The sequence below is a fragment of the Glycine soja genome, chromosome 10, assembly GCF_004193775.1.
Source record: "Glycine soja cultivar W05 chromosome 10, ASM419377v2, whole genome shotgun sequence".
NCBI lineage: Eukaryota > Viridiplantae > Streptophyta > Magnoliopsida > Fabales > Fabaceae > Glycine > Glycine soja.
The window spans coordinates 3,762,242-3,775,207 of NC_041011.1; the positions used below are offsets into that span (position 1 = coordinate 3,762,242).

The following is a 12,966-nucleotide window of genomic DNA, read 5'->3' on the forward strand; positions in this document are numbered from 1 at the left end:
TCTCTCACACCTTATAAATTAGCATTATAGAATAGATTCTAGCATGGTAAAACATCTAAAAAATCTTATGGCGATACTAAATTGCTGAAAACAAAAATTGGGCAAGGACTAAACTGTAAGTGTTTTTTATATAAATACTAAAACTTAAAATGAAAACAGACTTTTTTTTTTATCAGGCAGAAAAATTACAAAGTTAGCTCTAACAAAAGAACCACCTATAGCATCAGCAAAAAGAAGAGGCTGTAAAGCTATATGGCAAGAAAAATAAATGACAAGATCCTCATTGATATTTTAATAAACAAAAAACTGTGAAGACGAATATCTCAGCCCAATAAAAACCATAAGAAAATCTGGGGAAAAAAATAAGAATGATAAAATTAAAAGAAAAATAAATAAAAAGTACATGGATTTTTTTTGAGAAAAAAAAACACAGATATGAAAATTTTGCTTTAAAAAAAATGGTAGGTTGAAATTGAAGCAAACGTTGATATAGTTGAAAGCAAAAGTTGATCTAGTTTAATCTGGCGCCACCACCAACCAACCACTCTCAGTCTCACCCAAACCAAAACATGCCGAACCTCTGCACTGTTAGTTCTAATGCTTCTTCAAACTTCATATTCGGCGTTCAACCTCACAACTTCTACAATGTTGTAAGTAACGCTCCCTCGCATTCTCCTCTTCACTAATGATTTATTCCTAATTTTCTGTTTTTTGTTTGATTTACTTAGTTTGGGTCAAGGAGAACGAGACCTCGGTGCAGGGTCAGCATGTCCTCCTCCGATCCTCAAAACGCCGTCGTTGTAAGCTCTCTCTCTCTCTCTCTGAATCATTGCCCTGCAACCAAAATTATAAAGTTTATCTCTTTAATTTAAATCTTTACATATTAATTGATTATATGTATGTATGCAGGTGGGGTGTGGATCGGTGACCATAGATTTCTTGGCCACGGTTGCGGCTTACCCTAAGCCGGATGACAAAATCAGAAGCACCAGCTTGAAGGTATCTTCTTATTCTTCTTTCACATTTCATGAATTCATTTGTGTACTTGTGCTCTTCACATTGATTAATGGTGGCTTTTCTCAGGTTCAAGGAGGTGGCAATGTCGGCAACGCCTTAACCTGCCTTGCTCGCTTGGGCTTAAACCCAAGGCTCATTTCCAAGGTTCCTTTTTTTTTATCATTTTTTTAAATAAACTGAGTTTAATTTGTATGCACTATCAGTGTGTGTGTATGTGTGTGTGTGTGTGTGTATATATATATATATATATATATAGACAGAGAGAGAGAGAGAGAGAGAGAGAGAGAGAGACTATCAATCAATCAAACAGGTATGACTTTTAAGGAAATTGTTCTATAAGTCAACAAACTTATCATAAATATTAGTTTGTGATGGAATGATAATATAAAAATCCTTTACAAGGTGGGTGCCTCAGTGCATACACTATTTTACTCATAACTCTCAGCATTTTCTTAAAAAAAAAAAGTTATATCTTGTAATATTTAATGGTTCAAATCTGATACTGATACACACACGGTCGGACACTCATTAGATTGCTGATGACAGTCAAGGCAGGAGTATATTAGACGAGCTACGAGATGATGGTGTAGATACATCCTTTATTGTGGTAATTTTTAAGACTGTTCTGTTTGTAATTTGTAATCTTCATCAAGGCTATTGTATATGAGCAACATTATGATTCTGCGATGAAATGGTCATTGGCATCTTTTAACTTTTCACGTGGTTGTGTTTGTATGTGTATGTATACATTTTTTTTAATTTCAATGTTGTTTGTGCTCTCAATGTTATCTTTACACTCCCCCACTAACACTAATTGTAATTTCCTCTAGTGTCCTCAGTTAAATGTCAACAAACAAATTAATGATTTATTTTGTCAAGGGTGATTTGGATTTTGCAATTAAAAGCAGTTAGTGGGTGTTGTGAATAGACTATTGAGAGGGCATCTGCCCTAACTATAGTTTTTTAATACTTTTTTTTGTGGATGTGTGTCCCTGTTATTTGCAGGTGTCTAAGGAGGGAACTTCACCATTTACATATATTATTGTGGACAACCAAACGTAATGGTCATTGGCTTACATATGGTTACACAAACTTGACTTTTCTACTGAGTATATTCATGATCTAAATTGCTAGAGGAGGGGGGGGGGGGGGGGGGGGGGCAACAGAGCATGACTTGGTAGATCTGATGAACTGAAGCTGCAAACTTTGCTGTTTTACATGTCTATTGTCTATAACTTCCCTTGTCTCCATTTTGTTGTGTTTATCATATTTGGACAATTGACAATAACTTAGACTTGTTTCAACCAACCATCAATGCATGAATTAGCATAAATAGCGTTCATTAGTTGTAAGAATACAACAAAAACTATGTGCTATCATTGTTCATAAAATAGAGATCTTCTAGCATTTTCCTCCAGGGAGACTGTCGATAATTTCAATTGTAACTTGACTCATTTTAAGTGTGATTTTTCAGGAAGACCCGCACTTGTATACATACCGCAGGATATCCTCCAATGATACCAGACGAACTGTCAAAATCAAGTTTATTATCTGCATTGGATGGAGCAAAATTTGCTTATTTTGATGGGAGGTTGCCTGATACTGCTCTAGTTGTTGCCCAAGAGGTTATCATCTATACAATTTACGTGCTACTCTGATGCAAACTATAAGGCCTAGTCATATTTCATAGTTGAAGCTACAATAAGGAAAATAGAAGTTGGAGGCATGCAAAATTTTAAAGAAACATACACTGATTGAATTTAAAGAGGGAGAATTTAGAAAAAATAAATAAAGTTAGAGAGAGCTTTTATGTGCATAATTTTTACTGGTTTTGTGAATGCTGCTAGTAGCTTTTATGTAATTTCCCTTGGTGTCTTTTACCCATTCGTCTTCTTTCTTTTTCTATCCATTTTCTCCTGCTTGTAAAGGGTTGGGGATGAGAAAAGAGAGATTCATCTGAAGGGATGTAAACAAAATCTTATATTTTTTCAGTGCAGGCAGTTAGAAAGAATATACCCATCTTAATAGATGCAGAAAGGCCAAGGGAAGGGTTAGACGATCTCCTAAAATTAGCTGATTATGTTGTATGCTCAGCAAAGTTTCCAGCAGTAAGTGTGTTGTTTTCTCTGAAAGTACTGTCGTAACAAATGTATAATACTAGAGGTTTTCTCATCAACCTTCTTTTCACATTCAGAAATATTAAATTGATTTTAACAATCCACTTTTCTATTCCGTAAATCAATAAATGTATTATTTACTTTGTAAAATATATGCTGTCATATCATCACAAGAATAAAAAAAGGACTACTTGCACATCAGCACATGTGTTATTTCAGTTGTCTTATTTCTAAGCTATATTCTTTTTGTGACGGAAAGGGGCCATTGCTTTCCTGATACCAATAGTGCATATCTTTTCTCATCAAAGATAGCTATAACTTTTATTATTTCGCATATTTTTTCCATTTATTTTACTGAAACCTTATTTTTACTCTATTCTGTGGGTTGAATTTATTTTAAGCATCATTAAATACACACATACTTTTTGCTGCTGACAGTCATGGACAAAGGCATCAACTGTTCCACAAGCACTTGTTTCTATGCTTTTAAGGTTGCCCAACATAAAATTTGTGATTGTAACTTTGGGGAAAGATGGTTGTATAATGCTGGAGAGAAGTGTTGATGGTACGTATAGATGATAGTGAGCATATTAGTCACTATGTTTTATTTGTTTTTCATGTAAACAGAGTTTCATTTACTGTGCCTTTCTGGCAGCAGGTCCTTCCACGGAAGAAGTGGATGTAGACAGCTTATTGGAATCATTGGAGATAAAAAGGGATAAGAGTGTATCCATTCCAACCTGCATATCATCAGTAATGTCAGCAAAACCCAAAATTCTTTTTCTTTTGGTATTACTGAAGTCTAACACCAAGCTTTATGCCACTGTGTGGGGTAGGCTACTTAGATCAATTGATGTTGTTGGGCTATATCAAACACCCAGCTTATAGTAAGAGAAATGCTAACAACTCACCTTTTTAAACACACTTATTATTGGCTGAAATTTATTGGAAATCACAAACTTGTGTGGATCTTACTCCTTATTTAATGAGCCTTCACTAATGATTTTTTAGTTTTCAATTAATTGTAACTAATAGTAGAGAGGGTTGCTAGCACTCCTTTTAAGTTTTAGAAAAAGGGATTGTAACTTGAAAAAATTATATGCGTATTTGGGATTTTGTTCTACTTTTTAGTAATATTTTTTTCCCTTTAACACCCAGTCAGTGGCAAAATTGAAGGCAGAGGGGATAGGAACAGTTAGTGGGAAGTTGTATGTTGGAACAGCTGAGAGTATTCCACCATCAGAGCTTGTTGATACCACTGGTGCTGGGGATGCATTTATTGGAGCTGTTATCTATGGTAAATGCAACAGCTTTGCTCTATCTTTTCCTTATGGTCTTTTGAAAGTCCATGATATCAAAATGTGTGACTTGCACAGAAACTTCTACATGTCTTATGCTTCATGATCACCATATTTAACCTCAATATATGGATGAAATCTGTTTTGTGCTTTCTTTCAGCTATTTGTGCCAAGTTTACACCAGAGACAATGCTATCCTTTGCTGCTAATGTGGTATGTGGTTTTGAATTCAAGTATCATTACACACACACACACACACACACAAATATAATGTGACATGTGGCATGCCTTATTTTGTACTTCAGTTAGGAAAATGCAAATGTATTGAATATTTTGAATTGAAGCTTATTTTTATAATTGGATTAAATAATTTTTTTTGCCTGAAAATCAATCCAAATGAAACCCTTAGCATTGAGGGAATGGATTAGGTACAAGAGCTTATGCATTTGAATGTCATTTCAGGCAGGTGCCAAGTGCAGGGATCTAGGAGCACGAAGTGGTCTTCCTTACCGTGCAGATCCACGCATAGCATCCTTTGTATTGGAGAAATTGAGTAGTTCAGCTTAACATAGTAATATTAGACGGCTGAATCCTGTTCTTCTTTAGTATATTTGACTGAGTTGTTGTTCAGTGGAGTTAATGATTTTTGAACTTTAAATTCTTTTGGCTTTTATACATTTGATTTATCACAGTTGAAGTGAGGGAGGGAATGGATATTATCTGCCTTTTGTTGTTTCTTTACTTTAAGTTGTTGATTACCATGAAATCATGAGTGTTGTATTTCGGTGATATGGGAGAAGATCAAAGTTTAAATAAAAAAACAAATAAATTTTAAAAGGCTGTTACCAGCAACTTTATTTGATGAGTGAAAAAATTAGAAAGGTAGAAAATTTTATAAGGTGGAAATTGAAGTTCATTCCACCTTTATACAGTATGTAAATAATTATACTCAAACATATTTAACGTATGCCAGAAAGTGTGACAAAGATTAACAAATAATAATAATAACACTAAACCTTAATATTTAACTATTTATAAGAATAATAAAAAATAAGTTTTTACATGTAAAAAGAATAAAAATAATATATTAATTAAATATTACAAATTAAAGAATAATATAATTAAAAAATCAGAAAATAAATTATGTAAGTATATAGCTTGGACTTAAGCCTTTTCTTTAATTGTAATAGAAATTAAAATCATATATACATTAGTTGATTTTAATTAATTAAAAAGAGTTTGGTTAAAAATAATTTTAAATAAGCAGCACGCTTATAATTAGCATAAAATAAAGAGAAACATCAAATCAAATGAATAAATTAGCAAGAAGAACCTACAGCTTTCTAGCTTCTTTTTTTACACTTTCTTTTCATCATTATGACATTTCTATCACTTTTTACATTCAAGATTTAAAAAAATAGTTTTAAAACTAGTTTTGATATTAAACCAAAACCAGTTTTAACTGGATTTAGCCTCTCCAAGCTTTCTCCCAAGTAATAATGTAATAAGCAAATCTAATGGAAATTTCTATTGTCATCATATACATCATCATAAAATGGATATTCAATATATAAATTGAGAAGAAAAAGTTCATATAATCCGATGGCAATTTTCTTTCATTAATAGTAATATCTTTAGGAAGTTTTAGTTACAATGATCTTATGGTGCAATAACGTAACACATATTCGAATATCACATTTGAAGTCCACCACCAAGAGCTACTTCTTAAATAACAACAATAGTTGGAACATGAACAAATAGACAAAATATCATCACAAATATTGTTGTTGTTTTTAATGGCTACAATTTACAGGCTTTCACAGTTATTCACTTTATAATCTGTGATTTCCATTAAATAGCAAGTATGACTATATTAAATCACTGAAGCAAATTTTGTACAATTTTACATCAAAGTATTAGTGAAACATCCTTTATAGTCATCTCTAAGTCTTCTCAACAGTTGACTTCTCTTATTTAGGGATGGTTAACTTACAAGCATAGAAATTATTAGGTATGTCTGGTTAATTTCAAACTGTCAAAATTTGATTTCTTCCTCCCCTGAGGTAGAGTGAACTTAATGACTGAAACTATAAACACAAAAGCAGCAAAGATCCTAAAAGAGTGCAGTAAGGTTACTTAATCTCTCCATATATCAGAGGTGGAAACAAGTCACAAGTAGAATTGCAAAGAGAAGTCATAAAACTTGGCCCACTAGGATTGTTTATATAGATTATTTTGTTTCCTACGGTGTGTTTGGATTTTCATCCACAACTCAAACGTGAATCATAGAAGCAACTTTTTATTGCTTTTGATACATATTGACATGAAAAATCGATAAAAACACATCACGGATGTTAATCCAAACACGCATCTAGACTTCTTCAATTTATTCTCAATAATGGTCTTGTCCCCTCGGTCAGTATTATTAGTTTTTCTTTCAATTCATTCCTCAAATGTTCAATCTCCGGATTGTTTCCTAATGAAATTATATGAAGCCTTCTAACATTATTATCCAATCTTTTAAAATGACATTTTTTTCGGTTACCGTTTTATAAAATCAATGTAACAAAATTTTGAAGCATGCCTCACTTAACTCATCCATGTATTTCCATGCGAAGACAAACAAAAAGTGGCTACTAATAATTCGAACGAAATGATCGAAATGCATTTAATAAATTCACTGTTTCAAAAATTAGAACAAATTGACAGTATTAGCTATTAGGCCTTCTTCTTTTTGGATTTGAGCATCACGAATCCAATAAATATGCACAAGAGGCAAAGAAGTGCCACACCAGCTGAAACTGGTATCAGTATGGTATACTCTTGGGGTAAGAAGTACTTGTGCACAAAGTGATCATCATCCACAAATGGCTGAAATACCACAAGATCAATAAATGTAATTAGCAAGTTAAAAGTGGAAAACCACAATTCATTTAAAAATACTGGGAAAGTTACTAACCAGGATGATAACCCAGAAAGTATAATAGGTAAATATTGATAAGCTGATAAAGGATAACAGAAATCCAACAGCTCTGTCTGCTAATTCCATTTTGATGCTTAATGCTTATGTTCTCACTTCCTGTTGACAATTAAAGACACAAAATGATTGCTCCCATTCACAATAATATTAGATAGTATAAACAAACATCAACAGTAATCCACAAACTCAATAGTAACCATCAACAACATAACGTTAGTGCTTTGCACAAATAAATGCTTCAGTCTCTACAACAAGTTAGAAGGAATTCAAACCTTATAATTGAATTCTGTGGTGTCTTTCACTGTTTTACACACCAAATTGAGAAGCCAGTGGGTACAAGATAAGTTTGGAAAGGAAAAGAATTTCAGATTCACCAAATTTGATATAACATGCTAGTCAAGAGTCAAGACCTTACAATTAAATTGGACTTTATCTCACGAATTGTTTGGATGGAAAAAAATAATGTAGAAAGTGATGATTTTGGAGCAAAAAATCACTCAAGACTTCTGACAGCAAACGATTGGATTAAAAAGATTAAAATTTTATCCATGATGAAAATTTAAAAAATAGTTTACAATCACAAGGGCCATGTTATGCATATCTGCATCACAAGGTGCTCACATATTGCATCTCTGAAATTCAGAACCAAATAGATCATGACAAGAACTCTAATACAAGTAAATAATAGTGACAACTGACAACTACCCTTTCAAAATCTGGCAATCTCACAGAAGCTAACACTGATCCAGTGATCCTATATAAAATCGAGCAATCAGATTTCAGCCCTAGAATATAACTATAAGGTCAATTAAAATGCAATCAAGTGTAAACATGAATTAATTATCAAATTAAACATTTAACGCTAGAATCAGACAGTGTCTGTCATCCAATCTCACTTTTTCAGACCCTGTCTGTCCAACTCTGCAAACAACAAGATCCTTGAGGCCCAAATTTTGACTTGCTGAACACTGGAGGCTCTCAAATTCACATCACAAACCACCAAATACTTTCCCTTAACAAGGAATTCTTGTCAGTGGGAATAATCAAATATTTTAGAACAAGAAATATGTGTAATAAGGCGGATCTTACCCTTAGATTTGCTTAACATAAATTCTGAACATGCAATTGAACCCTTAGATTTCATTAATATAACCCATTGCACAGTTGGGGAAGGGAAGGGGCGAGAAACTCACCTTCGTCGCCGGCGTCGCACAATGGGGGCGGGAACTGAGGGGGTCTCAATTTGCGCCGCACAATTAGGGAAGGGCTTTGCTGCAGCGGGGTTTGAGGCTCACTCAGGCAGGGAAGGGCGTAGCTGCGGTGGCGCCGCCAGGGAAGGGGGTGCTAGGGTTGGGGCAACAGGGGGGAACGAAAGAGGTTGGGGTGCTAGGGTTACCAGTCATAACCCATGAAGGACAATTTTGTCCAATTAGTAAATATCAAGAGGTGCAGGAAGCAAACAGGCGGTGCTGGAAGTAAAAGACTAGAATCAAGTGGACAATTTGACCCAAAATTGCCATTTATTTCCTAGCTTCTGATTTCTTGAAAGTTGATTCGGGAATGTAAATTTATGATACAAGGAATATAGTAGAAATGCAAGATACAATAAAAAGATAAAATAACTTTGGGTGATATAAAAAATAAAATAATTATTTTTTAAATAGCAAGAGATGAATGTGACCAAGAAGGTAAATTGCAAATGGGTGATATAAAAAATAAAATCAATGTTGATTATACTGATCAAAACATGATATATGAAAATTATGACAAAGTCCTTGTGTTACATACTGAAAATCGTGCACTTGTTTGTTGCGGACACGTCAATGTCCTTTGAGAATTGAGATGATGCAAATCTAAATGGATAATGACTTGTGAAAGTTTATTTTATCACCAAGTAGAACTCCAACAACTATAGTCTAAAGACCAAACCCAATTTTTCTCTAATTAATTATTAAGTATTGGTTTGGAAACTACTTCTTCTTCTTTTTTTTCCTGCACACTTGAAAACCAATTCGTTTTCATTGATTTGCTCTTTTCACATTTGTTCACGTGGTAGATCATGTCAAATGAGTTGTGCTTCGTATATAAACTAGGCATCTCGTTAGGTGTTAAAAAAAGTAAATATATTACAGAAAAAAATTATATACCGTATAAAAAAATTTATATTATTATTTAATCACATCCAATCATATATAATGAGATTATTAAATTTTATAATTATTATTTTAAAAACCATATCAATAATAATTTATAATTAAATAATAATATAAAATTATTTTAAATCGTGGTAGATGAAAGTTAAACTTTATGTTATATATGTAATAGAAGGGTATTTGTTTCAAGTTCACACTTATTTATGAACTATTTGCACATAGTTTGCAATTTGTGTGTAAGATTTAACAAAATCGTTAGTCTTACCGTATGTATATTTTTTAATTTCTTTTATAATACACCATGTATTCTTTCCCCAATATTAACGCGGGCTTCATAGTTTATAGTTTCTTCTATTTAACGATTTCGGTTGCGATAACTTATAAGTGCGAACTTTGTTTCTATATGCAGTTATATATGCACGATCTATGTGAAATGCTGCATCAAAACACAACACAATCTGAATAAAAACTTACATTTAAAGATTAAGTTACACCTTTCCTTTCGTATATATTTGTTTACAATGTTAGTTTATATAGCTAATTAAAGATTTACACCTTTCGTTTCTTATATTTGTTTAAAGTCTCGGTTTTATGCATAAAATATATATAAAAAAAAAGTCTCAGTTTATGTTGGCTTTTATTTTTTTTCTCAATCTTATTTTCAACGTATCTTAGAATTTTACGTTTATCCTTTATGTTAATATCATTAGGGAAGAATATTTTTTATCCTTATATTTAAGTCAAAATATTATTTTTCCTTATATTTTTTGTCAAATTTAATTATTATCTCTTTACTTTTAAATTGATAAATTTAGTTATTCGACTTAGAAAATTTGTAAGTTTAATGTCTCTTCTAAATTTATGACACTCAAAAGTTTTCACTAAATATAAAGTTTAACATTAAGATGGATTAAATTACGTATTTTTAAAAGCTGAAAAACTAAATTAATTAATTTAAAAATATTAGGACCAAATCAAATTTAACTAAAAATATAAGGATTAAAAGCATATATCTATATATATATATATATATATATATATATATATATATATATATATATATATATATATATATATATATATATATATATATTAGCACTATATAAAAATAGTTTTTTAGAGCTTAATCTTTAATCCCTTGTACATTTTTTTTGTATTTCTCTCTACTCAATAAATAAAAATGTTTTTTTTTTATTTTTTGTTAACACAATCCATTTTATAATTGATTAACTCAAGTTTTAATTCTTTATTCAAGCATACGCTAGATTTACTTTAGGTTAAAGAGGATGATGAGGATGTTGGTCTAATAAGGAGGTAGAGTGAGAGTATGTACAAACACACTTTAATGTCTATTCTAACATCTAACTCAATATGCACAATAACAAAGTGATAATTGTATATGGGAGAGAAAGGTCTATTTGTTGATAGTAATAACCTTAGTTGTAACCCTTTGAATGTGTGTGAGTCAGACTATGTCAACGTAACAACGTAATAATCTGAAATTCTGAATAACATGTTAATGTGGTAATCTAAATTCTGGTTTTATTTGTTTATTCTTTGTGTTTGTTAATATAAATTAGTTTATTGTTGATTTTTGTATTTAAGTTTTTTCTATTTTTTATTTTTTAAAATTAGGTAAGCCTATCACTTGGTAAATTAACCCACTCACCAAATCTATAATAGACCGACTCAAATTATATATTTTTTATCCACTAAAAAAAGTGAACCAAATTAAATTAACTTAATTTTAAACGATTCATAAAATATCAATTTGAATAAACCAAGGATTACAACAATTTAAGAACATCTTTAATTAGGATTTTTGAATTCAAGAACTCATGTTCATCAAATTTGTTACTATTTTTGTTCAGGAGTTCTTCATGGTGGAGGTTGAATTATAGAAAAAGAACTCCTAATAATTCATCATTTTTTTTCAAAAAATAATTTTTTTTAATATTTCTCTCCCTAGCTATTTTTTATGTGTAAGTAAAATTGAATAACTCAAATTAGATTCTACCATTAAAATAAAAAATAACAAAAAAAATTCTTTTAAAATAAATTATTTCACTAAATATACTCTTACTTTAACACCTCTTAAGAACATACTAGTATGTTCTACCAAATATTTTTTTTAAAGCAAAGTAAAGACTAAATGTTACTCCTATATTATTGGACTTATTCGAAATAAACCTCCCACGGAAATTATTTTTTGAACATACCTACATTTTAGCCCATTAATTGCAGAACTTGGAACTTGTTTTTAAAAACATTCATGGCTTGTTGACTGCATTCAATATACTCTTATAAACATTCATTATTATGAAAAATATTAGTTGACAACTAATTTTGGATAAGTATTATCATAAGTGTACTATCGTCCTAATAAAATGCCAAGCGTCTTAAAAGTAACGAATTTATCTTTTTCATATACCATGAAAGGTAGAATGCACATTACTCAAATGACATAGATTATTGTTATCTATTTTTTGAATTATATTTTTAATGTTATGATAACCAATATAATACTTGTATTAAATAAAGTTTTAGTCCTCCAAATAAATATTGATCCATGTTGATTTTAACTTTTCAAAATTTTCAAAAAAATACGTAAAATAAATTTCAACAAAACTTTCATTACATTTAGTTTTTGAAATTTTCAAAATTATCTTTTTAGGTTATTTATTTAACTCTGTTACCTTTTTTTTTATACTAAATAAAAGTTGTATCTAGTTATTATTGTTGACAATGTGTTTTAGACTCAACCAATTAAATTTAGCTCAAGTATTTAAACATGATATATGAGTGTCGTAAATTTCTTGGTATTGTATTTAATTCATACACATAAAAAAATATGTTTGAAACTCAACTCAAATGATCAATGTATTTATTAATGTTTATTGGATAATGACTTGTGTGAATTAATGAATTTAAAATATGTTCTAATATCATTTTAGAATATGAATTTGAATTTAACTTAATCTTCCAAAAATTAATTTAAAGAATAAAGATTATCTCTCTCATTTATATATTTTATCTTAATCTTATCTTTCAAAAAAAAATATAACTTCATATTTTCTCAACACATAAACTTATAATAAAAAAATGAACGGAGTTAATAAAGGGACGTGTAAAATTTCAGAGATCAAATACAATAAAATGAACTTTAGAGATTAAATATGAATCAATATTTGGAGAACCCACATCATCTTTAATTCCTAATATTTTAAGAAAGATATATTTTTGTTGAATTACAATTTTTAGTGAATATTTTAATGTTTGTGAAGTTAAAATCTCTCTTGGCACATGCTCACACCCACTATATTGTTCCTAATCCTATTACAAACACCCTCATAGATCCAAACGGAACATATAAGAATGTTTCTCACAAATTATAATTTCTA

At 30.7% G+C, this 12,966-nt stretch overlaps 2 protein-coding genes across 7 annotated transcripts; one reads left to right on the forward strand and one right to left on the reverse strand.

Moving 5' to 3' along the window:
• The first annotated feature begins 472 nt into the window (after positions 1–472).
• On the forward strand, positions 473–5,198 carry LOC114371259 (ketohexokinase-like). Of its 3 annotated transcripts, none has more exons than XM_028328724.1 (13): positions 474–650; positions 729–800; positions 910–999; positions 1,084–1,161; positions 1,550–1,624; positions 2,023–2,075; positions 2,492–2,642; positions 3,015–3,125; positions 3,573–3,699; positions 3,790–3,887; positions 4,293–4,431; positions 4,593–4,645; positions 4,895–5,198. In XM_028328724.1, the coding sequence occupies exons 1-13, from the start codon at positions 570–572 to the stop codon at positions 4,997–4,999; spliced, it is 1,233 nt and encodes a 410-aa protein (XP_028184525.1). In that variant the 5' UTR covers positions 474–569; the 3' UTR covers positions 5,000–5,198. The 3 variants fall into 3 exon arrangements, with proteins under 3 accessions (XP_028184527.1, XP_028184525.1, XP_028184526.1); XM_028328725.1 differs by having other exon boundaries at positions 475–650; positions 3,793–3,887; XM_028328726.1 differs by lacking the exon at positions 1,550–1,624 and having other exon boundaries at positions 473–650.
• A 1,797-nt stretch (positions 5,199–6,995) lies between these two features.
• On the reverse strand, positions 6,996–8,891 carry LOC114370388 (dolichol-phosphate mannose synthase subunit 2). Of its 4 annotated transcripts, XM_028327720.1 has the most exons (4): positions 8,606–8,891; positions 8,310–8,424; positions 7,392–7,513; positions 6,996–7,303 (listed from the first exon to the last, which is right to left on the reverse strand). In XM_028327720.1, the coding sequence occupies exons 3-4, from the start codon at positions 7,479–7,481 to the stop codon at positions 7,151–7,153; spliced, it is 243 nt and encodes an 80-aa protein (XP_028183521.1). In that variant the 5' UTR covers positions 7,482–7,513; positions 8,310–8,424; positions 8,606–8,891; the 3' UTR covers positions 6,996–7,150. The 4 variants fall into 4 exon arrangements, with proteins under 4 accessions (XP_028183521.1, XP_028183520.1, XP_028183522.1 ...); XM_028327719.1 differs by lacking the exon at positions 8,310–8,424 and having other exon boundaries at positions 7,392–7,511; positions 8,606–8,885; XM_028327721.1 differs by lacking the exons at positions 8,310–8,424; positions 8,606–8,891 and adding an exon at positions 8,118–8,140 and having other exon boundaries at positions 7,392–7,511.
• Between the last annotated feature and the right edge of the window lie 4,075 nt (positions 8,892–12,966).